The following is a 26,134-nucleotide window of genomic DNA, read 5'->3' as shown; positions in this document are numbered from 1 at the left end:
CTTGTGCCATATCTTCCCGCTCCTCTGATTCCTGGAGAAGGAATGCTGAGGTTTGGAAAAGCGTAGGGCAACGGCAGACAAGGTCTTCCCATCTTGCTCGCACCTGGCTAATGTATCCTTGACCTTAGCACTGAACAGAGCTGATGGCTCGATAGGGACATTTAGAAAGGAAGATTTGAAGGAGTCCGTGAGGTCACAAATGCACATCCAGGCATGGTGTCTCATGACTACGCCTGCACCCGCAGCTCTAGCTGCTCCTTCGTTTGCATGTGACAGCAACCTCAAAAATAATGATTCTAGGGTGGCAAGTTGGGAAGCAACTTTATCTCATGCTCCATCCAATACTTGGCCCGCGAGGGTTCTGGAGAGTTCGGAGATAAGATCTCTCTGGAGCCTCGTAAAATGTGCCAAAAAGTTCAGAGACCCAACTGCAAAGGTCGCTGATGCAAAGACTTGCTTCCTTAACCTGTCCACTGCCCAGGACTCTCTGTTGGGCAGGTGAACAGCAGGACTCTCTTCTGCAAGGTCCTTTTTCGTGGCTGCCACCACCACCATAGCATCCACTGGCAAACCTCTAGACCAATGGGGTTGATCCTCTGGAGGGGAGAGTACCTTGTCTGATCTCCTGGGGATGGCCTCAACAGAGTCCGGGTTCTTCCATGCCCGTTGCACTATGAGTTTAACAAACTCATCGGCGGGGGGGGGGGTCACCCACGAAGTAGAGGGCCGAGAGCGAAAGGCCTGCAGGAATACAGATTCCTCAGAGGAAGGGTTGGAGGATTTCCAGTCACCCTTCTGTTTCAAGATTTCCATGATGTCTCTGTCAGGGGGTGACCGTGGGGACCCTTCCTCATCATCGTAGTTCATATCTTCTGTGAGGGACTCCTCTGGGGAATCCATGTGTTTCCTCTTACACACCCATTTCCGAGGGGGTTCTTCAGTGGGAGCATCCAAAGAAAACAGGGAAAGGGAAATACCCTGAGTGGGGGTATCCTGGTGGAGTGGCCTTTGACAGCTGCGGCTCAGAAGGAACTGGGGGAATAACCAACGGACTGCTAGAAGCAAGCACCCCCTCCATCACCCGGGAAAGTGGGCCCGCCCGAAGAGTGGGAGCCCGGAACCGAAGAAGACAAAATCGGAACCCTCACAGAAGATATGGACTACCCACTCCAGATGGTCCACCCTCGGAGTGGTAGTCACCCTCAGATCCAAAGTCAGGACTGACAATATAGTCAGAACCAGAGGTTCCACCCCCCCCCAAGCATGAGATTAAGGAAGGGTGGGTTCCGACAGAACAGACACCCAAAGGGGTCTCAGGGCCTCAGTGTCATTGGTGCTGAGAAAGGGAGTCCTCTTGAAAAAGTTGGATAAATGAGCCTTGGAACCGAGAGATCCAAGGGAGGAGAGTAAGTAGGGGTTGCTGGAGTAATAGACCCAAAGCCTAGAGTGGGATAGGGTCTAGGCAGATTTGAAATTCTCCTGGCGGTCAGCAGTTGGTCAAAAAGGCACACCACATCCAATTCAGAAAGGCTCCTTGTGGATCTCACCAATGCCCCTGAAGGGGAATCAGGCCAGTCCAAAAAGAGGCTGCAGGCTTGTCTGGCAATCAGGTCCACAGTCGACGAGCATCAGGTCCATGGTGTATTGCAGAACAGCACTGACCATTCCAAATTCGAACCGGCAACAATGGTATAGTTGGAGCCGTGAACAGGCTCGGAGCCAAGGTCACAACAGTGATGGAAGACAAAAATGGCTCCAAGGTAGTTGTTGGAACAGATATCGGAGCAGAAATGGCCAATGGTGCTGAGACAGAAACAGATAAACTGATCGGAACCGAGGCAGTAGACGGCGCCGTAGTCGTTGGTGCCGGGGTAGGCGCCGACGAGATGACCTCTGTAAGCTTCGCTGGAGCCAAGCTTGGAACCGATGTAGTCAGAACCGAGGAGGCAGAACAATGCTCTGAGGAGGACATATGGGCCTTGTGTTCATGACTTTTACCAGCCGGTGAAGAGGGGTCCGAGCGAGGACGTTTCTTGTCCACAGAGGGGATGAGACCTCCATCGCAGAAATAGCCTCCAAAAAAGGCGAAGCAAGCAGGCCCTTCAAAATCAGTTTGTTACAACGTTCATTCAGCGTCCGCTAACTGAATCTAGCACAAATATCACACGGGAGTTTTGCCGACAAATTCAGAACTCCCAAACAGTACACACACTCTTCAGGGAGGTCACTATTCAGCAGTTTACCACTAAAAGAAAAGCAGTGTTTAAACGCTGTAGTTCCCTTCTTTTCAGACATCCCAGAACATACTCTCACGCAAAAGGGAAAGAGTGAGGAAAGTGGAGGAAATGAAGAGAGAGAGAGGAAATACCAACAATGGTAACAAGATACCACAAGGGTAGAAAGTTAGAAAATACCAACAATGGTAAGAAAGAGATACCTGTGGGTAGAGCTGAAACAATATAGATATCAAAAAAGAGACTATAAACAGGAAAAAACTTTTACAAAAACTTGTAAATGTATCAGAAAAATCACTTAGCTGGAGAGCTTGGTGAAACGCTGCTATATGGCTGCACGGCAAACGAGATCTGAGGTAACTGAGCAAAGGGCATTGTGGATAGCAGCTTAGCTCGAGGGTTTTTTGGTGCACGCAAGCTTGGTATAAAGTCAACTCGGTTCAGAGTGCTCGGAACTGAACCCATCAGTGATGAATAGTATGAAGATTAACAACTTCAGATTAATTCGTAGGGCATATAAAATACTGCAGGATAACTACAGGAATCAGAGTGCTTAAGATTGGGAAGAGAGATCAGATAATAAATTTAGAATGAAACAATTGGAAAACGTATGTATGGCTCCTAAGTATACAACAAAGTCTAGAAAATGTAGGATTTTTATTTTATTACTATGACTGTATAGAGTATATGTGAACAATTTTCAGGGTTGGGGGGGGCATGAAATGTTGTCAGGTTGCACTTAATAGGAAGTGTACCTTAGAATAGTTTATACATGACACAGGGTTAAGCTGGTATCACAAGTTCTATTTTTATTTTAAAGGAGACAGTTTTATGGTCCGACCTTATCAGACAGAACATTATACTGGGGGAGGGGGCAGCATCTTTCTATGTCTGTGAGGACCAAGTCCAGAATATTTGCTCCCCTTGTTGGTATACGGACTATCTTGTCCAGAGTGTTAGTGTTTATAAAGTCCAGGAATACCTGGGCTTGCAGGTTTCAGGTTGTGTAAAATGTTCTCATTATAAAATGGAAATCAAAGTCGCCAATGAATATAGTATTGGGCCGAACTTGAGCATCTCCAGTAAGTTTAGGTATGAGTTATGTACTTCCTGGATCATAGAGGGGGACCTATAGCTTGCAAGGATATGGTTTGGGACTTTGTCTATGGTAATTTAGATGTAGAGAAGTACAAGCTTGTCATCCTGTTTAACCAGCCTTGAGGTGACCATGTTACTGATATAGGATTGCCGCACCTCCATCATTGGTCTTTGCCTGTGAAGTAGCTGGCCTAAATGTGTGGAAGGCATTGTACACTTTCCCTGCTGGGGTGCTCTCCACAGCTTTGAACAGTGTCTGAGTAACTACACAAATGTCTGTATTCTCCAGGGTGAAGAGAGCTTGGAGGGAGTTTCTTGTTTAGTTTAGACTCCTGGCATTGAGCAGTAACACCTTTAAATTCCCTTGGTTTAGGTTTTCTATGCTGTAAGGTTTGCCAGTTTATCATTGCCTTAGAAAGGCACTATTGGGGAGGACAATGTTTAGCCAATATTCAAAAGCCCAGAGGGGACCTATGTTAACAAATACTGAACCCTCCCTTAGAATGACATCAGAAGCTAAACCAATTACTGAAGTCAATCATCGTCTGTTCATGTTGTGGCTTCATCCTTGGTGAAGGCAGAATTCTGCTCAATGCTAGGCTCATACGATCTTGGGACACACAGTCAGGGAGCTCCATAATGTCTCTCTTCATATAGTCCAGGGAGGTACAGCACAGGTCATTTACACCCAACATGGACTACTACAGAGTCATACTGGTACCTGTGGCCCAATGACCCGTGTGTGTGAGTACTATAGCAGATCCTGGCCCCTGATGGACAAGACCGTGACTTTCTTCATATTCAGTTTGAAAACTGGGACATCCATGTGTCTCAAAGTGGAGTCTTCTATGACTAAAATACTGGGTTGTGTGATAGCTTGCCTTATGGGCTTTGAAGTTGAAGTTCTGCATGGTGTGGCTGCCTGTGTTGCAGTGGATGTTGTTTTGGTGGAATGCTTTTTGGGCTGTTGAGAATATCAGTTGTAGTTCCAATGTCTGTGAGGTCCCTGAGGTTTAGGAAGATTACATTTACGAGCCTTAGCATATGGGAGTATATGTGTGTGGTGGGTGTAGTGTGTGTGCATTTCTGACAACCTGGTTGGTACTAAGTGTGCTTCTAATGTGACAGCTGTCCCTCTAGCAACACTGTGCAAATAATACAACTCTCACATACTTTATTAGTTTGAGAATAAGCTGGTTGTCAATAAACACAAGGGAACGCCTATACTGCCTTATGACCCCCACATCCACCAAGCTGGCTGCAGAGATAGCAAGGAAGTTCACATCCATGGTTTCTGGTCCTGTTTGGGTAGTCAATAAGTTATTGCAGGAGTGAAAAATAGAAACAGAAGTGTCTATGCCTAAGCATGTGGGACAGTGCTTTTACCTGAGCAACAGTTTATCTTCATGCTACCAAATAACAGGGTACTCTTGCTGGGCCAAAAGTGCAGGGATGCAACAATTAAGTACCAGCAATAAATATAAAGTACCAAACTACACAGTAACACTGTCTGGAAAGCTACTCTAAAGTGCAGATCTCAGCAGTCAACAAACAATACAATATTAGAAATCTTAAAATGATTCCAAGATGGAAAAAAAAACAAGCAAAAAATAAAGCAGCAGCACTTTAATACAGTTAGCTAAGTACAAGGTAATAAAGTAAATCTGCCAGGGATGGAGCAGAATTAATTTGCAATAAGAAAGTTTACAAAACAGCAATACTGGTTTGCTGGGTGAGCACTCAGTATTATGGATCTATGGAAAACAATAGGTGGAAAAGTACTTAAAGGGCTTATACAACTGACAACAGGAATGAAAACGGGAAGGGAGGCACTTTGTATACTGGATTACCATGGGGGTGGAAGCCAGAGATACAGACTTTTAAAACCACAACAAGGAAAGAGTGAAGGATTGGGGAAAATTTATAAACTGCAAGAAGCACACTACCTAGAAAGGGATCCAGTCAAATAAAGCCAATACTGGAACTCTGTAGCTTCAGAACCTGTAACAGATCTTTCAACTCTAGGACTCCGAGCTACAGATCAATAACCCTAAGTAGGGAAAAATTTTAAAAACTAGAGTTGGGACAGGGAAGACCTGTAACTAATCAGTAGGGAGCAGCAGGAAGAGCAGTACTTAATGTACTCAGTGTGTGGGGGGAACACACAGAACAGGGGACAAACAGTAGCAAAGTAGACAAAACAGCACTGGGATGCAACTTTAAGCAGGTAAATGACAAGCAGAATACAAGACTAGCAGCAAAAACTGGAATGTAAACATCTATAAAGGCACTGAAGCACAAATCATGCAGCAGAATTTATAATAATGCCACTACTGCAATCCCACTACAGTCTAAGGTACCAGACTATGCAGAACTTATCAGTAACAATTTATGGAAAAAATGCAGTAATAAATGACTGAAAGAGGGTCAACTCTGGTAGCAGCTTACAGTTCTGCCACAACTGAAAATGATACTACAAGACTAAGGCCTCATAATTCTAAACACAACTGCAAATGAAGCTACAAGACTAAGGGCCCAGACAGAGTTCAAAATACAAACAGGTAACATTTACAAGTTATTCTATGTATATATTATGCCAAGATCTTGCAGTAATTCACAACCTTCCCACAAGTGCAAGTGAAGCTACAAGACCAAGGTCCCAGAACAAACTAAAAAAAAATGCAAACAGCTTTTTTTAGCTAAATCATGGAAAAAAGCAGAAAAACACAAAAGTATCACTACTCGTGTCGCTGTAAAAGTGCAACTGAAAATATTTAAGCAAAATTGAAATAAAAGCATTTTTTCCCTTTTGATAAAAAGATTTTTTCCCCTCACAGTTCAGAGCTTTCCACAGCTCTCAGTCTGTTAGTATGAATGTCTGAAGTAAATCCAAAAGTCTGACCAAAGTTATACTCGCACTTATCTATACACTAAATAAGCATGCTTGCTTCTAAATACTGGCCTGTATAGGAATGTGCATGTGTTCATTCAGATATAATGAAATGAAGTACTAAAAGCAGTAAGAAATCTATCACTCCTCATAACAAATACTAGCTTTGGCTTAAGTGAAAAATATAAGATGACTGCAAAAGACAAGAAATTTTAAATAAAGGTGAACTTGAAGGCAAAAGTGACATAACCTTACCTGCATACATATGATAAGTAAGGCGCTCAATGAGTTTCACTACAGTTCCTGCTTTGATAATGGGAATTCCTGATTTAGACTGGACATTCTCCTCGAATACAATATTCTCCTCAGAATCTGGCTCTGCAAATCGGTATAACTCTGGGCTTGGGAGACGCAGCTGCTCATACTTCTCTTCCTTTATCATAGTATCATCCAAAATTCGTTCTAAAGCACTGCGGTACTGTAAAGATATCAATGCTGCCATCCAGTTGCTTTTCTCCTCAGCTGACTTGGCAGCAAAAATGACACTGCCTTCTTCTCGTATGATTTCAAAGGCATGCTTATACTCAGTAGTGTCATCCTTGTCATTAATTTGTACCTTACGAATAAAGAATCTCTCTTTGAGACGATACTCTGCATTACTAGCAACTGGAAGTCGAGACTGACTATGATTTAGCTTACAGCAAATCATAAGACCATCAAAGAGAAAAAGATGTCTTTCATGTTTGGCACCGACCTGTGTTAGACTCCCTTCCATGATGAATTCATTGCAACACTGCCTGATGTCTTTGTCTTTCTCATCCCAACCATCAATATTTTTCTGGATCTCATTCATTTTCTTAATTGCTAGTTGTTTTCCCTTCATTTGATGATTATAAAATCGACAGGCAGATTCACTGTAGGCAAAGAGAACTTCCATTAGAGAGCAAAAATACAAAAGCAATCATATATACATCCCAAGCCACAACAACAACTATTTACCCACCCCCAAGCCACCATTACGGTTACCAGTTTAACCAAATCTTTAGACAGAAAAAATGCTGACCTTCTCAGAAAGTTAATTAGCACTTGTCTTTATTCATTAGAACTAGAAGTGTACATATTTTACAGTTTTATTTTTATACTGGTAAACGTGCTCTTAACAGCCTGTAAGGTCTTAATAATCAATACTGTAACACTGCAACAAAGTTGTTTGTTTAGTACTGATACTCTTCAAAGCTGGCAGCTAGGTCTTAAAGATCATTTTAGTGGCGTTAACTATCTGAAGTATTGAAGAGATTAAGAAGTTATGTACTCACCATAACGTTCCATGTGAGTTGTTCCATCTCACCTTCATTCCTCACTGATGGGTTCGGAGCCGATCCCTCGGCTACGACAAGGCCGTTAGCAAGCTGAAGGTTTACCAGTTGCTCAAAACCAAGCTCCTTATCCCATAATGCACTGCTGGAATTACCTCAGATCTTGTTTGCTGCATGTACCATATCCTTGTAAAAGGACTACTCTCCTAAGAGAGGGAAAAGGAAGGAATTGAATTACCAGGATGAGACCAACGTCTAGGTCAACTGTCAGCCAGGTGGGGGAATGGAAGGAGGGACGTGAGAATGAAGGCGAGATGGAACAACTCACATGGAACGTTATGGTGAGTACGTAACTTCTTAATGTGAAGTTGTTCAATCTCGCTGTTCATTCTTCACTGATGGGTAGCATCCCTAGCACCCTCAATCTTGGGTGGCTCATGGGAGTATATCCATCAGGACCGTAGAACCAAAGGAAGCCCTGTCCCTGGAGTCCTTATCCACCTTGTAATGAGTGATAAAGGTATGAGGCTTAGACTAAGTGGCTGCAGCACAGATGTCGTCAATGGGCAATTTGGCTTGAAATGCAGAGGACGTAGAAACTGCTCTAGTTGAATGAGCTTTAATTCTGTGTAGTAAGGGCATATTAGCTGCTGAATAAACACAGGTGATACAATCAGATAAGCCACTTCGAAAGGGTTGTTATAGCCACTGGTCTACCTTTCCTGGCTTCAGAAAAGGAAACAAATAGTTGGTCTGATTTTCTAAAATCTTTTGTCCTATCCAAATAATATCAGAGCAGTCTATGAACATCTAGTTTGTGAAGCATATACTCTAGTTTGTTGGAATGGTTGGAGAAGAAGACTGGCAATTCAATGACTTGATTGATATTAGGCTCAGAACAAACTTTAGGTAAAAAGGAAGGATTTGTCCTTAGAGATACTCTATCAGCATGAAAAATCATATATGGAGGTGTGATAGACAAGGCTTGAAGCTCTGACACTCTGCGGGCAGAAGTAATGGCCACTAGAAAAATGGTTTTCCACGACAAATATTTGAGATCACAAGATGATGCAGGTTCAAACGGGGGAAGAATTATGCGAGATAACATGAAATTCAGATTCCAGGGGGAATAAGGAGTTTTTACTGAAGGCCTCATGTGAAAGGTCCCTTTAAGAAAAGCCTTGGACAACTTGTGGGCCATAACATTTAGTCCGTCTACTCCAAGATGGAAATTAGATATGGCAGCTAACTGAACCCGAATTGTAGCTGCTGCCACTCCTTCATTAAAGATAATAGTTAAGAATTCCAATACAGATGTCAAGGGAGCGTGAAAAGGATCAATGTTCTGTTTAGAAGCCCAAATGGAAAATCTCTTCCACTTACTACAATATAATCTCCTGGTGGAAGGTTTGTGAGAAGACAAAAGGATTTGCCTTGTGTCATAAGAAAGGTTGTGAAGCCTGGCTATGTGGGGAACTGGAGCAGCCAAACTGTCAGCTTCAGGGACTGCAATGAAGGGTGGAAATCCCCTGACGGATGTGGCAGAAGGTCCGGAACTGGGTCCAGAATCCATGGATCCTCCAAAAGATGATGATAAAGAAATGGGAACCAAATCTGCCAAGGCCAATGGGGGGGGCTATAAGAATGATGGTCCCTCCGACTGACTTTGCTTTCTGTAAAAATTTTGGTATTAATGGGATTGCAGGAAATGCATATAGGAGACCCGGGGGCCAATTGTGTACAAGTGAGTCTCTCGGGGGTTGTCCTGGAGGGGGAATCAGGGCGAAGTAGCTTCTGCATTTGGTGTTGATGTGACTGGCAAAAAGGTCGCAGCAAGGCTGGCCCCATTTGTGAAAAATCCTGTCCGCAATGTCCTGATTGAGGGACCACTCGTGTGGCAACAAAATTGCCCTGCTCAGTTTGTCTGCTATCACGTTGGATCTCCCCGGGATGTGCGTTGCCAACAGAAAGCGCTGGGATGACACAGCCCACTGCCAAACTCAGAGGACTTCTCGGCAAAGAGGGTAAGACTTGGTCCCGCCCTGTTTGTTCAAATACCAGACCACTGACATGCTGTCTGTCTGAATTGCAATTGTCCCTAGAGGAAGAGAGTCCTGAAAGTACTGCAATGCCAGAAGTACTGCTCTCATCTCTAGAACATTGATATGCAGATGTGATTCTTGATCCGTCCATGTGCCTTGGGCAGTCTTTCCCTGAAAATGACCCCCCCACACACACCCTATCAGGGAAACGTCCGTGGTCACAGTGGCTATCGGCGGGGTAGTACAAATGGACATCCTATTGTGACATGAATCAATGTCAACCACCACTGAACGTCTCTCTTGCAAGAATTTATCACAATCATATGCTTCAGTAGAAGTCCCTGATAAGACCATTGAGTGAATAGTACCCATTGAAGAATCCACATATGCACCCTTTCTAATGGTATGGCTAAGATTGCTGCTGCCATCAAACCCAGTACTTTTAAGACCTTTGCTGGAGCTCTGTCTTTCGACACCAGTGAGCTGACATGTTGGCGAAGAAGTGAGACCCTCTCGAATGGTAGACGTAGAGTGGTGGTTGAAGTGTCTAACTTTGCCCCGGTAAAAACGATATGCTGCGATGGCGACAGGGCAGACTTTTCTAAGTTGAAAGTAATGCCTAAGTGGTTGCAGAGTGTCAGAGTGGATTCTCTTGCCCAAATCAGTTGATGCCTGGTGGTGGAGGTAAGGAGCCAATCGTCTAGGTACTGAAACACGTGGAATCCTAGATGCCTCAGGTGAGCTGTGACCACTGCCATACATTTGGTGAACACTCTGGGGGCTGTAGTGAGACCAAAGGGCAGGGCTCGGAATTGATAGTGATTGGCTTCCAGCCAGAAATGCAGATGATCTCTGGATGACCTGGCCATCTTTATGCGGTAGTACGCATCCTTGAAGTCGATTGAGCACATCCAATTGTCTTTCCCTAAAAAGGGAAGTATGGACTGAAGCGTGACCATCCGGAACTTCTCTTTCTTGACAAATTGGTTGAGTCTGCTGAGGTCCAAAATGGGTCTCCAAGTCACGTTTTCTTTGGAACCAAAAAGAATCTTGAATAAGTTCCGAATCCTGTTTGGTCTGCTGGGACTGGCTGGATGGACCTCTATAGTTGCTTATTCCCTGTGACTGGGTGAAACGTCCAGGATTCTCCTGACGGAAGTGGGAGGAGAGGAGAACGGTATGAGATACCCTCTGGAAACGATACTTTGTACCCATCTGTCTTTTATGTCCAGCCAGGCTTCTGTGTACAAAGATAAGTGACCCCTGACTGCCTCCAGAGCAGGACAGTCGGGCCTCCGCTCAGGAGCGCTGGTAGGGCTAACCAGAGAAATTATCTCTGTCACCCTGCTGTTGCGGACCCCCTCTGCTGCGAGGGTGGCATCTTACATTATAACCCCCTCCTCTGCCCCTTGAGGGGGTTTCACCACGTGTGTCCTGAAAGGCTCCTTGGTCTTTTCGGAACCACATCTTCCCTCCCCTTTGGCCCCTGGATAAGGCCGAGTAGAGGTGGAAAAATGGACTCCTATGGCAAACAGAATCTTTCCCTCTTGCTCACACCTGGTCAATGTTTCCTTTACTTTAGGTCCAAATAGAGATGAGCCGTCAAACGGGGTATTCACAAATGAAGACTTGAAAGGCTCTACGAAAGAACAGAGGCGCATCCAGGAGTGTCTACGCAGTGAAACTCCTGTACCCGCCGCCCTAATAGCACCATCAGCTGCATACGATATGAGACGCATGGACGAGTTTACAATTGAATTTATGGTAGCAACTTTGTCGGAAGCACCGGCAGCTACTGTACCCTGAAGAGTATCTCCTAACTCCTTAAGGAGATCTCTCTGCAGTCTGGTAAAATGGGTCAAATAGTTCAGTGATCTAAGTGTGAAAGTCGCTGAACTAAACATGCGTTTCCCATATCTATTCATAATCCTAGACTCTCTGTTAGGAGGATGGATAGACTAGGACATGTCAGACATTTCCTTTTTGGTGGCTGCCGCCACCACCACCACAATGGCATCAACAGGGACTCCCTTGGTCAAAAAGGACTTATCTACGGGGGAAGAAATTAACTTGTTACGCCTCCTAGGGACAGGTTCCATAGATTCCGGTGACTCCCACGCCCTACGAGACACCAGGTCCATAAGCTCATCATAGGGCAGAGAAACCCAAGAGGTGGAAGGTTAAGAACCGAAAGCCTTCAGGAGAACTGACTCATCCTCAGTAGGGTTTTTGGAATGCCAATCACCCCTCTGCCTAAGGATCTCAAGTATCTCTACAAAGGAGATATCCTCAGAGGGGGATTGGGGGGACCCTTCTGACTCATCTAAGTCAGTGTCAGATGTCAAAGACTCCTGTGGGGAGTCCAGGTGCCTCCTCTTGCACACACTCTTTCTGGGAAACTCCTCAGCGGGAACGTCCGGGGAAGTCTCAGAAGAGCAGGGAGTGCCCAGTGGGGCTACTTGAGGCTCAGGGTCTCTACACTTGGAGCCGATGGAAACAGAAGTGGACACAGGTGCCTTAGGGGAAGAAGAGACCAACCCTGATGTCGAGGAAGTCTTAGGAGGCAATACTCGCCTCATGGCTTCAGAGGCATCACGGCTCTGATGGGAAGGAGTCGAAGGACCTGAAAGAACCTCAAGATCCTCCCGCACGGAAGCCGTGGGCTCCGAGCCCAAGGTAGGAGCCGACCTCATCTGAGCCAAAGCCCCGAGAGGAAGAGTCGGCACAGACAAGTCGGTGCGACTACCCTCCCCAGACCCGAAAGGAGAATGCTGGCTCCTAGAGTCCCCAGTCGGAGCCGAGGACGTCCGAGCAGATGGAGCCGACAACACTGGAATAGGTGTCGGCTCCAAGGGCTCTTCGATCATCAGGTCAGCCTCCTCCGGATCCAAAAGCTCAGTATGACTCTGAGGAGGAGCAGTCAATTCCGGGGTAATGGTCTTCGGTTCCGACGCTAGGGTTGGAGCCGACAGCAATTTAGCTAGGCCTGGTGCCCTTAACAGCTTCTGTACCAGTCGGTCCATGTCCAGATCAGAAAGACTAACAGAGGACCTAGACGAGTGCACCGACGGTGCAGACTGGAGAATAGGAGACGATGGCAACTCTGATACCGGCTCCAGAACAGTGGACCGGATCCGAGAAGAAGGGACACTCGGCTCCGAGAACTGTGGTGCCAATGATCCAGCATCCTCATTCTTAGATTTTTTTGTGGCTTTTGAGTCTCCTGAGGATTGGGAAGAACGAGAGGACTTACTGGCCCCATCCTGGTCACTCAACGCCTCAACAAAAGGGTGCTTTAATAAACTCCTATCCACTAATTTCCTCTTCCTTTCTAATGTAACCCTGGAAGAAAAGGAGTGACATATGCTGCATGACTCTTGCAAGTGAAGAGCTCCTAGACAGTATACACATTGCACATAAGTATCAGTAACAGACATCTTTTGTCTGCAGTCTGGGCATTTTTTCAACCCAGACTTTGGATGCTTTTGTTTTTCCTCAGACATGTCCAATAACTAAAACCACTATCCACAATAACGAAGCCAAAGGCTAGCTAGTAGTGATAGGAATACAACCACCAATAAACACTGAAACAATGGCCCAAAAGAAAAGGGGGCCAAAAATTAGCTAAATAGTATTAAGCACTCTAATACTAAAACTCTAATCTAACTACCAATAGACACTACTACCAGAAGTAGGCCAACACGAGGCCACTATGAAAAACACACCAAATATAGTATTAACAGGGAAGGGGGCTATAAAAGTTATCCTAACAAGTGAACTATAAGTATATATTTTTCTAACAGAAGAAAAGACAGAAAACTTGCGATTTTTTTTTTAATAATCTATGAAGATTTAGGCTCGAGCAAGCTGGAACCACCGAGATCCATGCCACGGCAAACTAGATCTGAGGTAATTCCAGCAGTGCATTGTGGGATAAGGGACTTGGTCTCGAGCAACTGATAAACCTTGAGCTTGCTAATGGCTGTGTCAGAGCTGAGGGATCGGCTCCGAACCCATCAGTGAACAATGAACGGTGAGATTGAACAACTTCACATATGAAGTTCCCCCAGAGCTGGGAAGTCTAACAGAAAGACACTACTGTGATTCTAGAGTCAGTGTAAAATTAACACTACAAGACCCTGAGAAGTTTCTGTAATACAGGAAAAACAAGGCAAAGTTGCCTGTTGTCCCTCTATTATTTGCACTAAATTTAGAGTTGCTACCAATATAAATTCATAGTTCATATAGCAGTGGATATGGATGATAGGAGAATTCAAAAAAGGTTATGTTATTTGTAGATGATATTCTAGTGGCACCATCTTCCCCTCAGTATAAGTAGTCTCTGTGGGGGCGGGACACTGGAAGAATTTAGGATTACATCATGGTACAAAATTAACCTGGACAAATCACAAAACCTAACTATAAATTCTGAACCGGTAGGTCAACTGGGAAAGGAATATAACTTCTTACAGGGATGCTATAATCTGCTACCTAGGTATTTGGTTGCGTAAGACAGTAGAAGAATCCCCAAGTAAGGAATTTGAGAAAACATTAGTGAAAGTTTAGGATAGGATTTTGAAATGGATGAAAATACACCAAGAACTACATCTGAAAGTCCTAAGTATAACAATCACATTTTCTCCCACAGTTAGACCCTGGCCAAATGTTTTGGTGGCTTCCCCAAGAATCTCACTTGAAAGAAATAAAGCAGTTGATGTCAATTCCTCTGGACTGGTGAAAAACCCAGACTGGTATGGGAATATGCAGTCATGATGACAGACAAGGGGAAGTTGGCATCCCTGACATTAACAAACAACTCATTAATACTTAGACTATTTCAGCCAAAATAAACTGGAATGAAAATCTTCAATCAAAGAGAAAAAATATGGGACTGGGGAAGGTGAAGGATACAGTGGAGCTTATAATGGAAGTGCCAAAGAAACAATTGAGCCCTTATGCATTGAAGAAACTCCAGTGACTATAGAAAGTATTATTATAACAGGAGGAAGTGAAGAGCTGGAGGCAAGAATTATTACCAAATGGGTGGGGGAAGGATGGGGACAGACTAACTCAAACTGCCTTATGGAGGTGGAGAAACAGAATAAAGTGAAATATTGGTCTCAGCTATTTTCAGATAAGTTAAGCAACTGGATGAAATAAGAGAAGTTTACCTAGAGAAGAAAATCTAAGATAGGAATATCTGGAGGTTGTAGAAAAACTGAAGACAGAAGAAACCAATGTCAGAGTTGGTGAAGATTATGTAGTAGTATTCAGGATACAGCAGAACAAGTAAGGCAATGTTATTTACACTCTAAAAAAAAGTCCTTGGAAGTAGGAAAGAAAATACAACAAGGAAGATGAGGAAACAGAGGGCTAGGGATGCAGGAAGAGAGATTACTGAGCAAAAGTTGGCCGAAGTGACTGGGATGTTAAAGTTTATAACAAAATTTAAGCATTTCAGAATTTTGCTTTATGTTGCATTTGTAGCAGCTATAACCACTAATATTTTTAAACTGAAAAAAAAATTGTGCAAAGATTCCAAATGCTCCTCATGATAATGATCACATTACCAAGGTGAAGTATTTTTGGAACAAAAATGTGAGCTGAACATGGTAAAGTTTCTTCGGCACAATATCTTCACTACTAATGCTAACATGTAACATATACACACTCAGTTCCAAGAAAGCTACCTTCTTTCCCCACAGGCAGGCAGAACACAATTACTCGTAATATACTAACAGCTCTTAACATGTTACAATGCTTTATCTTGGGATGGTGCGGTAGTCCTGTTTATATAAATCTACACTCCAAGCTTAAAGGCATCCACATGCTCTTAAGCTAGCATCTTTTTCCTATGTCTGTCCCCATTTTTTCCATAACAATAAATAGGAACACCAAGGCCTTCAAGTGACTGAAAAAGTTAAATTCTGTTCAGAGTCCCTCAAATTCCAGCAAATTCTATTTCACCGCCTCTTTTTTTTTTTTTTTTTTTTTTTTGGTACTTTTACCCCAGACCTGCTCTTTATTCCATAGGCTAGGTATGGCTAATGTACTCTCAGAATCAAGGCTGATACATATGTCAGTAACAGGAAACTACTACTCAAAGTTCTGACAGTTATCCATGCCTTATACTTTGTAATAGGAACGGAGTTAGTACAGCATGTTTAAGATCACTTCAGTACACCACCATTGGTTGTTACCCAGTACATTATGGCCAGATTATGGAAGACAAGTAAAATGGGGCTTAAAGGTCTACATAACTTCAAGTGTTACATAGCAGAGAGCAAGAACCATGCACTTTTACCCCACCTGAAATTACTCCACAAGCAAAGTCTCAGGCGTCTGTGGTGACTGACTGCTTTGGAACAGGGAAGGAGAAGAAGAGACCTGGATTTAAGGATATTTGCTGTCTCCGCCAACTGATTTGTCTTCTGTCAAACTCCAGCACTGGAATTTGAAAAGGCAAGGGATGTTGGTGCTGGGACCAAAGAGACTTCAGATAGTGTATCTTTCTCATGTGGAGTCTTGCCAGGGTTATCATGAGAACCACAAATGTCATGAGACCTAAAATCCTGAAGTATTCCCTTGCAGTGACCAAAGTCTGAGTGTAAAACCTTAGAAACAAATCTAGATATAGATCTATTTTTCTTCTGTATAAGAAATGTTCTTTGATCCGAGGTGTCTAACTTCCTGTGTGAACAAAGTCAAAAAAGACTTTTGAATGTTCTCTTGGAATCCCAGTCTGTGTAAGTGATCTCTCACCCAAGTGAGAGATTCTCAACATCTTGTAAGGCTCTCTGAAAGATAAGCAAGTTGTCTAAATATGGAAAAATGTGGATACCCTATAGCTTTCAATGAGCTGTAACTGGAGCTAGACACTATAAACACCCTTGGTGCAGTGGATGGTCCAAAGGGCAAGGCAGGGAATTGAAAACATGATCCAGAAACACAAAAAAACTGCATTATTACGTTTGCAAAACAGAATTCCCTACAAATTACATTACTGACAGTACCCCCCCTGAGTTCCAACACAGTGGTGCGAGACTTGGGAACACATGTTAACAGAAATATGAACGTTGACCACCAAGTTTCCACAGGGCACCTCATAAGCAAGGGCATAACATCCAGGTCAAGGGATGTTATAACTCCACTGTACTCACCCCTCATCAAACCACTAATACAGTACAATGCACGCTTTTGCATGTACCTCACCAGACACCTTCAGCAGCTGGACAGACCTCAGAGGTTTCTCACTAAGAAAATATAGGGACTCCAAACCATGGCCTAAGTGGACAGGCTGAAAGCCCTGTCGCTTTACTCTACATCTTATAGGCTGCTGAGAGGTGACTTCTGCATAGCCTGTAAGGCAATCTCCAAACCTGCCCCAATGGAAATGCTAGACATCTGCAAGTCAAATGGCTCAAGAGTCACTTGCTCTAGGGATCTCCAGGTCTGTATCACCATATCGAATGTTGAAAATGCCGAACGGTGATAATATCGAAAGTTCACGAGAACAAACTTGTGTTTTTGGGGTCGCAGTACAGTGAGGATTGGGATATTTGCCCTTTCTTCACTGTAGTGCGACCTTGGAGTTGGAATATATATTTAGCGGGGGGTGTGGGGGGTGCAGCCCCCACAATAGCAAGTTCATTCTCGTGAACATTCGATATTTTCACCATTCGATAAGGTGATATAGACCCAGGATCTCCATCTAGCTTGTGACATTAACATATGCTGGAGACACAGATATGTTTTTCAGAGACTGACGCTTCTCTGGAATAGACTCCCTATTCATGTAAAACATACCGCCTCACTGGCCCTATTCAAATGCAACCTAGAGAATTGGGTGGGAGATCACAAATTCACCCCTGGGATGGCATCCATGTTCTTCATGGACAGGGGTAGCCGGTGTTGATCACAGACCCGCTCTGTTCATAAACTCGTTTTGTGAACTACCAAAAAAAGAACAAATGGGATAACATGGTTAGGCTTTATAAAGGCTCTAGAGCCACTAGCCTAGTAACCTTCTATGAACCATAAGAAACACCTGAAGTCTCAATGAATAGGGATGTGATAAGCATCTTTTAAATCTAGTATTACTAGGAAACTTGAATGGTGCAGTATTAGTAACGGGTTGTTAAGTGACACCATTTTAAACTTGGGCACCATCACAACCATGTTTAGGAAAGAAAGATGCAGAAGTGGTCTCCAAGCATTTTCTTTCTTTAACACTATAATTATCCTTTCCCACTTGGGAAGGAGGAAAGTACAGTTGTGAACCTACCATAAATGTAGATGTTCGAGTGTATTCACTGTTGCAGTCATTTCTCTTGGGTTATCCTGCTGGCAGGCTACCCGCAGTCGGCCAGAATTCCAAAGTCTAGGTCCGGCGTTGGTTGCTGTTGCCTCTTCCCTGACGTCAGTGCGCCAGGGGTATAAAAGATGCAGCATTCCTTTTCTTCAGTTTTTCTTGCCCCAGATGTCAGGTGCCCCAAATAGGTAGGCTGAAAAATATAGCAATAAGAAATGCATGCACACGAACAACACTTCCTTCATCTACAAGCAAATACACCAAAAAGGTTGTATAGGACAGAGAAGTGCAGATAAATCCCAGCAAAGAGAAGGGGGGTGGTGGGTGGGTAACCTGGACTGCAACAGTGAATACACTCGAACATCTACATTTATGGTAGGTACACAACTGTACATGTTCATCATGTTTCACTGTTGCAGTCATTACTCTTGGGTTGAATCCCAAAGCTGAGGATGGTTGGCTGGGCTAAATAGGATTAGGAGAGGCTATGAGGCCCTGCAGAACTGCAGTGGCGAAGCCTGCTCTGGACGTAGAGAGGCAAGTGGTAGTGCTTTGTAAAGGTGTGCACTGAACTCCAAGTTGCAGCCTCTAAAATTTCTTTGGCTGGTACTCCTCTGAGGAAGGCTGCTGAAGTGGCTGCTGCTCTGGTGGAATGGGGCCTAATGACCTTAGGCACTGATTTGCCATGTTGAGAATAGCAAAAATGGATGCAATGGCCTATCCATTTAGAAATGGCCTGTTTTGAGATGGCCTTTCCTTGTGATCCAGCAGCATATGACACTAAAAGTTGCTCAGTCTTTCTGAAAGCTTTAGTTCTGTCCAGGTAGAAGCGTAACTGCCTGTGCATGTCCGAAGAATGCAGAATTTTCTCACCCTTGTTCTGTGGATTTGGGTAAAAGGTAGGCAAGTGAATGGTTTGACTGAGGGCCACACTGGACACCACCTTAGGCATAAATGTAGGGTTTGTCCTCAGAGAAACCCTGTCTGGATGAAAAATGATGAAAGGTTCCACAGCCATGAGTGCTTGTAACTCCGAGACTCGTCTTGCAGAGGTTATGGCTAGGAGCAGAGCGGTTTTCCAGGATAAGAATTTAATTTCCACTGTTGATGCTTGCTTGAAAGGAGGGAGTGCGAGTTTTTCCAAAACATAATTGAGGTCCCAGGCTGGTGCTCTCCTTGGAGGCCTAATGGTTTTGGCCCCTCTGAGGTACTGCCTTATTAAAGGATAAGAAAAGATAGGTGGTTCCGTATTGTAATGTGCAGAAATGGCAGAGGCATGAATCTTAATTGATGAGAAAGAAAGGCCTTTGTTCAGCATCTCAGTTAGGTATTGTAAAATCTGAGGAATATTTGATACAGATGTGTCAATGCCTTGTTCCTGGTTTCAAGCACAGAATCTCTTCCATTTTTCTGTATAAGATTTTCTGGTACTGGGCCTCCTAGCCTCCAAGATAACATCCATAACAGCTTTTGAAAGAGGAGTTTTCTGAATGGCTACATTATCCGTCATGCTACCAGATTGAAGGTCCTGAGTTGGCTGTGCAGGATCTGATTGTTTTGTTGGGTCAGCAAGTGAGACGTTTGAGGCAATATCCATGCTGGACCTTGAGACAAGCTCTTTAGGATTGGGTACCAGTGCTGGCGTGGCCAGTCTGGTGCAATCAGAATAATTTTTGGCTTCTCTTGTCTAACCTTTAGGAGTACTCTGGGAAGGAGAGGCAGTGGAGGAAAAGCATATACTGTTAAATTTTTTCCAGCTGAATGATAGGGTGTCCACTTTCCATGCTTGCTTGTGGTAAATCCTTGTGCAAAATCTCAGCAGTTGACAGTTGTGAGGGGAGGCAAATAGATCTATGTCTGGGCATCCCCATTTTCCTTATCATCCTGAAGACTTGCGGATCCAATTTCCATTTGCGGGGATCCATGAGATTTCTGCTTAGTTCGTCTGCCAGAGTATTTGTTTTTCCTGGCAGGAATTGAGCTTGCAGGTGAACTTGAAAAGCCAATGCTGTGTCCCATAGGGCATTGCTTGTCTGCAGAGGTGGTAGGAATGAGTACCTCCCTGCTTGTTTATGTACCACATGACCGTAGTGTTGTCTGTCTTTATCAGTAATCGTCCTGGATGAAGCAGGTCCTTGAAAGCTGTCAGGGTATTTTGAACAGCTAGCATCTCTTTTTGATTGATGTGAAGATGCATCTGGTTTGCAGGCCATGTGCCCTGAATACATTTTCCTGCCATATGGGCCCCCCCCAGGCATAATCTGATGCATCCGTTGTCAGTGTCTGTCTGGCTGTGGGTAAACTGAATGGCAGACCCTTGTTGTGGTGACAGGCTTCTGCCCACCATCAAAACTCCTGTTGTAGGCAGGGAATGAGTGCAATTACGGTCTCCAGGCTGTGGCAATGCTGAGTCCAAACACTTTTCAGATACCATTGTAGTTTCCTCATATGCAGTCTGGCATATGGAATTAGTAGAATGCAGGATGCCATGAAACCCAAGGCCTGCAGGATTTGTCTTGCAGATAAGTGGGTTTTTGTTGCCAATTTCTTGAAGTAAGTAGTCAGTTGTTTTTGCTTGTCTGGCGTGAGATAAGCCATCTGGGCAGTTGTATTTAAGCTTGCACCCAGGAATAGTATCTCTTGAGAGGGCACTAGTTTTGATTTTTTTTCGTTTACTGTGTACCCTAGGCCAATTAGTAATGTTTTTACAAACGCCAGATGCTGTAGAAGAGTGTCTTTGTTCTCTGCTTGAATTAGGCAGTTGTCCAAGTAGGGATATATTTGAATTCCTTTTTGTCTGCAAAACACAATTACTGGTGCCAGGCATTTTGTAAAGACCCTGGGCACAGTAGATAAGCCAAAGGGCAGTGCAGAGAATTGGTAATGCATTGAGCCAGCTATGAATCCGAGGTATCTTCTGCAAGATTGTCTGATTGGGTCATGCAGGTATGCCTCTTTTAGGTCCAAAGTTACGAGCCAAGCCCTCTTGCCCAGCATGGGTAGCAGCTGCTGTAGAGTCAACATCTTGAATTTTGGAACTTCCAGAAACGTATTTAGTATAGACAGGTCCAGAATTGGTCTCCAGGTTTTATCCTTCCTGGGTACTAGGAAAAATCTGGAGTAAAATCCTTGCCCCTGCTCTTGTTGTGGTACTTGCTGAATGGCCCTCATGTCCATGACGGCTGTAATTTGTTTTTGTGCCTCTGCCCATTGATTGTGTGGCAAGTCTGGCATGCCCTATGACCTTGGTGGTGTGTGAAAATGGAACCTGTAGCCTTGGGACACTATGTTCAGAACCCATTTGTCTTGGGTAACCATTTGCCAGTTTGATGAAAAAAGTGCTAGTTTTCCCCCCTAAGGGGGCTGCCAAAAGAAAACTGCTTGGAACTGGTAGATGAAAGTCATTGGGATTGTTTCCTGTAAGGCTGTGATTTGTCTTCTCTGCTTTTGGAGGTAGGAGCACCCCATTGTTTAGGTCTGTATGAGCCTTGGGGCTGAGATCTGCCTCTGGGACGCCTGTATCTGCCTCTTTGTGGTCTGTCTGAGACTGGAAAGGACCAATTTTTAGAAGGCCAGTTCCTGCTAAACCTGGGTGGCTGTACCTGTAAGAAATCCTTGACTGTCTGCATGGATTTTGCTTTATCCTCCATTTTTTTCAACACCTCTTCTGCTTTAGTACCAAACAAAGTATCATGCTGTAATGGAGCATCTAATAATTTTGCTTTAACATGATCAGGCAGATGTTGTTCTTTTAACCAAGCATGCCTTCTAATAACAGAACCTGTAACAGCGGCCCTGCAAGAGGCCTCCAGTGAATCATAACCACATTGCAAAGTATGCTTTCCCACTTGTTCAGTTGCATGCAATAAATCCTGCAATTCCTTGTTCTCTGAACATTCAGTATTTGTCAACATTTTTTGTTTAAGTAGTGACATTAAAATATTGCTGATATTTAAGCATATGAAATTGACAATTTAAAGCCCTTACAGCCAGGATGGCAGAAGTGTAGACTCCCCCCCCCCCCTCTGTCTAGAGCCCTAGAATCCCTATCAGAGGGGACAGGGTTTTTTGCAGTGGAAGCTTTAACTCCCTTGGGACCCTGAGATATAGTTTCTGGGTCCGCTGCAGGGTTTTTATATAGGAATTTATGAGAATCCGGGACCCTGTAGTATCTGTCTGGCTTAGCAGGGGGCAGAGAGTCAGGGGACAGTCCAGTCTCTGAAAATACATCTACAATGTCTAAAACAGGTGGAATAGCAAGGGGTCTGTGCTAAGGAAGAAGCAGGAAGTCTCTGAGCCTTTTCTTAGGCTCAGAATAATCTTGGCTCTCCCAGTGGAAATGCTCCCTCATAGTATGCAGTGTTTCCCCAAAAGAATAGTCCCCTCATAGTATGCAGTGTTTCACCAAAAGAATAGCCCTCAGGAGGAGAGGTTGAAGGAATGGATTCTTCAGCATCAGAATCCTCATAGGGAAGCATGGAGTAATCCTGTTCAGAAGAGGAATCAGAGGAAATAGATAGCTGATCAGAAGAATCATACTCTGTCTCTTGCCTAGGCCTCTTATCAGGAGGGGGATGGGAGCCCCTGATCAAAGTAATTAGGTCTTCGGCCATTTTGAGCATCTGTTTTTTAGGCATGGAAGTCTGAATAGGAGAATGCTGTACTTGTTTCTTTGTCTTTAGTCTTTGTCTTTGAAGCTGAAGATGGCTTAACATATAGTTGTGTAGGTCTGAAGACACCCTCAGAAGCCGATGCCTGCTCAGCGGCTCCAGACCCATCTGAGGGATTGATTTCAGAGTGTCCAATACCTTGAGTTTCCAGAGGCCCAGTCGGCTCCACGTGGGAGTCGGTAGCGGCCTGTGGCTCTGAGGTAGCGGGCGCCATGGGCTGCGAAAGCACCTCACTGAGAATCGGCGACTGGCCTAGAAGAAGCTTCGTCGGTTTTGGACCTCGGATGCCTATCCTTGCCCTTGCGTTTTTTGTAAACTCCGGTTGACGGCTGTTCTGCCGGCATTATATAATTAAATCTTCGGCCAAAGTAATGAAATGCAAAATCAAACAGACGCTTGATAGTGCGTTGGTTGAATCTAGCACAAAAGCGACAGCTAGCAACATTGTGATCAGGGCCTAGGCAAGGAATATAAGAGTGAAAATCCTTATGAGGTATTTGCTTCCCACAAGAAATGCAATTGTTAACTTTTTCTGACATCGGTCTGGAGCAAGAAAAAAAAGTTTCCCCAATGGGGTACTTAGCTTTAATGAAGACTTCAGTTCTGAAATTCAGATTTGAAAATCTCAGGAGTCGGCCGACCGGCACTTGCAAACTGCTTTTGCTTCGGGCACCGTGCAGCAAGCAAGAATGAAGAAAATGGCGTTGGCTGCATCTTTTATACCTCTGGCGCACTGCCGTCAGGGAAGAGGCGACAGCAACCGACGCCGGACCTAGACTTTGGAATTCTGGCCAACTGCGGGTAGCCTGCCAGCAGGATAACCCAAGAGTAATGACTGCAACAGTGAAACACTATGAACATCTGATTTACCACTCCTTCGGGCAGTATGTGATGGACAGCTGAAAATAAAATAGTCAGGTATGGTGGATGAGGGGGTTACTCCTGGGAAAGGAGGAAATTCCTCCCACTGCCATCTGTAAACTTAACGAATGGTCTATTTATATCTGTTGCCAAAGCGAAAAAATGAGATTCAAACTTTCTGGAAGGGAAAAGGGACTGCCAGGGTGGGAAGGGGTTACAAGGTCCCTGAAACAGTCATTCTAACTTGTTGGAACTGTCCTTGGTTGGGGGGGGGGGGGGCAATTATTTAGAAACCTCTTACCATTTCTTCCTAATCATGTTTCCTGCATTTTGCTGTGTTTTTGTTTTTTGCCAAAACTGGATGAAAGGTTAGAGAATTCCTTATAAAATTTGGAAAAAGAGAGCTGAAAAAATCTTAGAGATTCCCTGTATCAACTTACCCTTCTCATTACACATTTTATCACCTCTACAGCAGAGGGGCCAAAAACGAAGTCTATCTGAAGGAGATCTGATTTTTATCATCATCTGAGAGGTTCTGAGAATGCAATCAGGCAAACCTCCTCAACACCATACCAATGGCTAAATCCCTTGAAAAAGTATCAACTAAATCATACACACCCTGTAGACAATGAGCAGTGACCTGTACAATACAAGAAACTAAATTATCCAAGGCAGACCTTTCCTCACATGAAGAAACAGCAAACAAATCGTTTGTAATACTTTAACAGTTAGTCAGAACAAATCTTTACATACGAGCCTAACGTTTCAAAATTCTAAAAATCCAAGTTGCAGAAGTGTACACTTTTCCCCATACTTATCAATAATCTTTCCATCCTTATCAAATGGAGTAGGAGTGGAATTAGCCAAATGTTTGGCAGCAGCTGCTATAGCTACTGGGCCAGATTTGAGAACAGTGTATAAAAACCTTAAAAGGTTGAGGAATTTTATGCATCCTCTAGGGGCAGCTGGCTGACTGTCAGGAAAATTTCAGGCAGTAACACACACATCCTCCAATCCTGACAGAACTGGAGGAATAGGCGAAGGTTCTGAAAATTCTTTCTGTAACAGCTCATAGTATTTTCTGAGGGACTGAAAAACGCCAGGGTTCTCCCACTGAACACACCAAGCCATTCTGGCAATAATCTCAGAGAATGAAAGACAACCCTCAAGAGGGATGATCAGAAACCGAGCTTTCCTTTGAGTCTGAATAAAAAATCTGAAGACTGGTTTGGGTGCATGGAAGGTGCCCTGAAGTTTTGGAAGCTGGCCAGCTGGTATATCCTTGCAGGATATAACCCATATAGCTTAGACTACTGTAGTAGTGATCAACATGAAAAAAGTTATTAGATTTGTTGAAATACCTGAAAAGTTAGAGAGCAATAACTGCATAATGTTTATTAAGAAGTGCTTCCAGGAACATATAGGAACAACACTAGAAAATAATGTTAAAGGTTCTCGTAGCTTTTATGTCTCATCTGCAGTTGCAGAGATGCTTAGCTGGCTGTGGTGGATTCTATAACCAGCTGGATATACCAAGCTGATATAAGTATATATTTTTTGCACTTGACCTGTTTCAATGATAGTTAAAACTGTACTACATTTTTTATTTGCTTCATTGAATTTGGCCGGTCCCTGTCTGTATTTTATATCCAAGGTGTAAGCTACTGGTAAACACCTCTGTTTATCTGATCACCTAATGGTCTATCTTGTCTTTTATACTACTGTTATAGGTTCATAGGTTAGTACTAGGCTAACTGCCCTTGTGAGCCATTTTTAAGCCAAACCAGTTATCCCTTGTGAGACTCAACTCCTGCACCTTGTGTTTGTAAGGCAAACACTTTTACCATTAGGTCACCCTCCCAACTCCCTCTACCTCTCGCACAAAGAGTTATATTTCATTGAAATTGTGCACAGCTGCAAAGCTGATTAGCTGGCTGTGGTGGATTATATAGCCATCTGGATATACAAAGCTGATAAGGGTATACTTTTTTTGCACTTGATCTGTTTTAGTGACAGTTAGCAAAACTGTACTGCATTTTTTTTTGTTTGCTTCATTGAATTTGGCTGGTCCCTGTCTGCATTTAGTTTTTCCCACCCTACCACTCAACTGTTGTATTCTTAAACTTGGTGGTTTTGGAATTGCCCACCTCTGCTGTAAATGTGATTTTGGACACTCCTCCCAGTCCATCTCATTTGCTCACTCAACTGAGTACAGTGAGATCACTTGGGAAGGACTACTCCCTTGCTTCTTTGATTTTGGACACTCCTCCCAGTCCAATCTCATCAGCTAAGTCTACTGCGCACAGAAATAGCATTTGGGAAGGCCAACCCCCTTAGTTTCTTAATCTTGAATTATCTTCTGCTTCCTCCCTCTCCACTAAGGAAAAAAAATACAATTTACTCAGCTGCTTTTATTGTAATTGTGTTCTTCCTACTTTATTACCTTATTTTGCTTTGCTTGCATGCTCAAGTGTTCAAGTGCTTTTACTCTGATGTATTTATTACTGCTTCTTAGTACCCTGATTAACTTTATCTGTTATTCTAAGCATCTTAGTTTTGGTTTTAGCACTTGGGCTTCAGGCCAGTTACTTCACATTTAAGAAGGTTTTTGTGGTCTATACTCTTGTGAGCAAACCTTTATCACAACCCTCTTTCCATAAGTCTGCCCAAGTATTCAGAACACTGTCTGGACAATTCCCATCAGTTTTGCCT

General features: G+C 43.8%; 1 protein-coding gene across 1 annotated transcript in view; it reads right to left on the bottom strand.

Moving 5' to 3' along the window:
• LOC122790011 (son of sevenless homolog 1-like) overlaps nt 1-26,134 on the bottom strand; it is a gene marked incomplete at its 5' end in the record, with an annotated part of 1,046,520 nt that overhangs the window by 881,282 nt on the left and 139,104 nt on the right. Inside the window, 1 exon segment of the mRNA XM_044057549.1 lies at nt 6,478-7,136. Within this exon segment, the coding sequence (XP_043913484.1) occupies nt 6,478-7,136 (659 nt within the window).

The sequence above is a fragment of the Protopterus annectens genome, chromosome 1.part2 (assembly GCF_019279795.1).
Source record: "Protopterus annectens isolate FY-2018-M chromosome 1.part2, PAN1.0, whole genome shotgun sequence".
Lineage (NCBI taxonomy): Eukaryota > Metazoa > Chordata > Ceratodontiformes > Protopteridae > Protopterus > Protopterus annectens.
The sequence above is the reverse complement of the archived record's forward strand: the minus strand, read 5'-3'. Positions and strand labels throughout refer to the sequence as shown.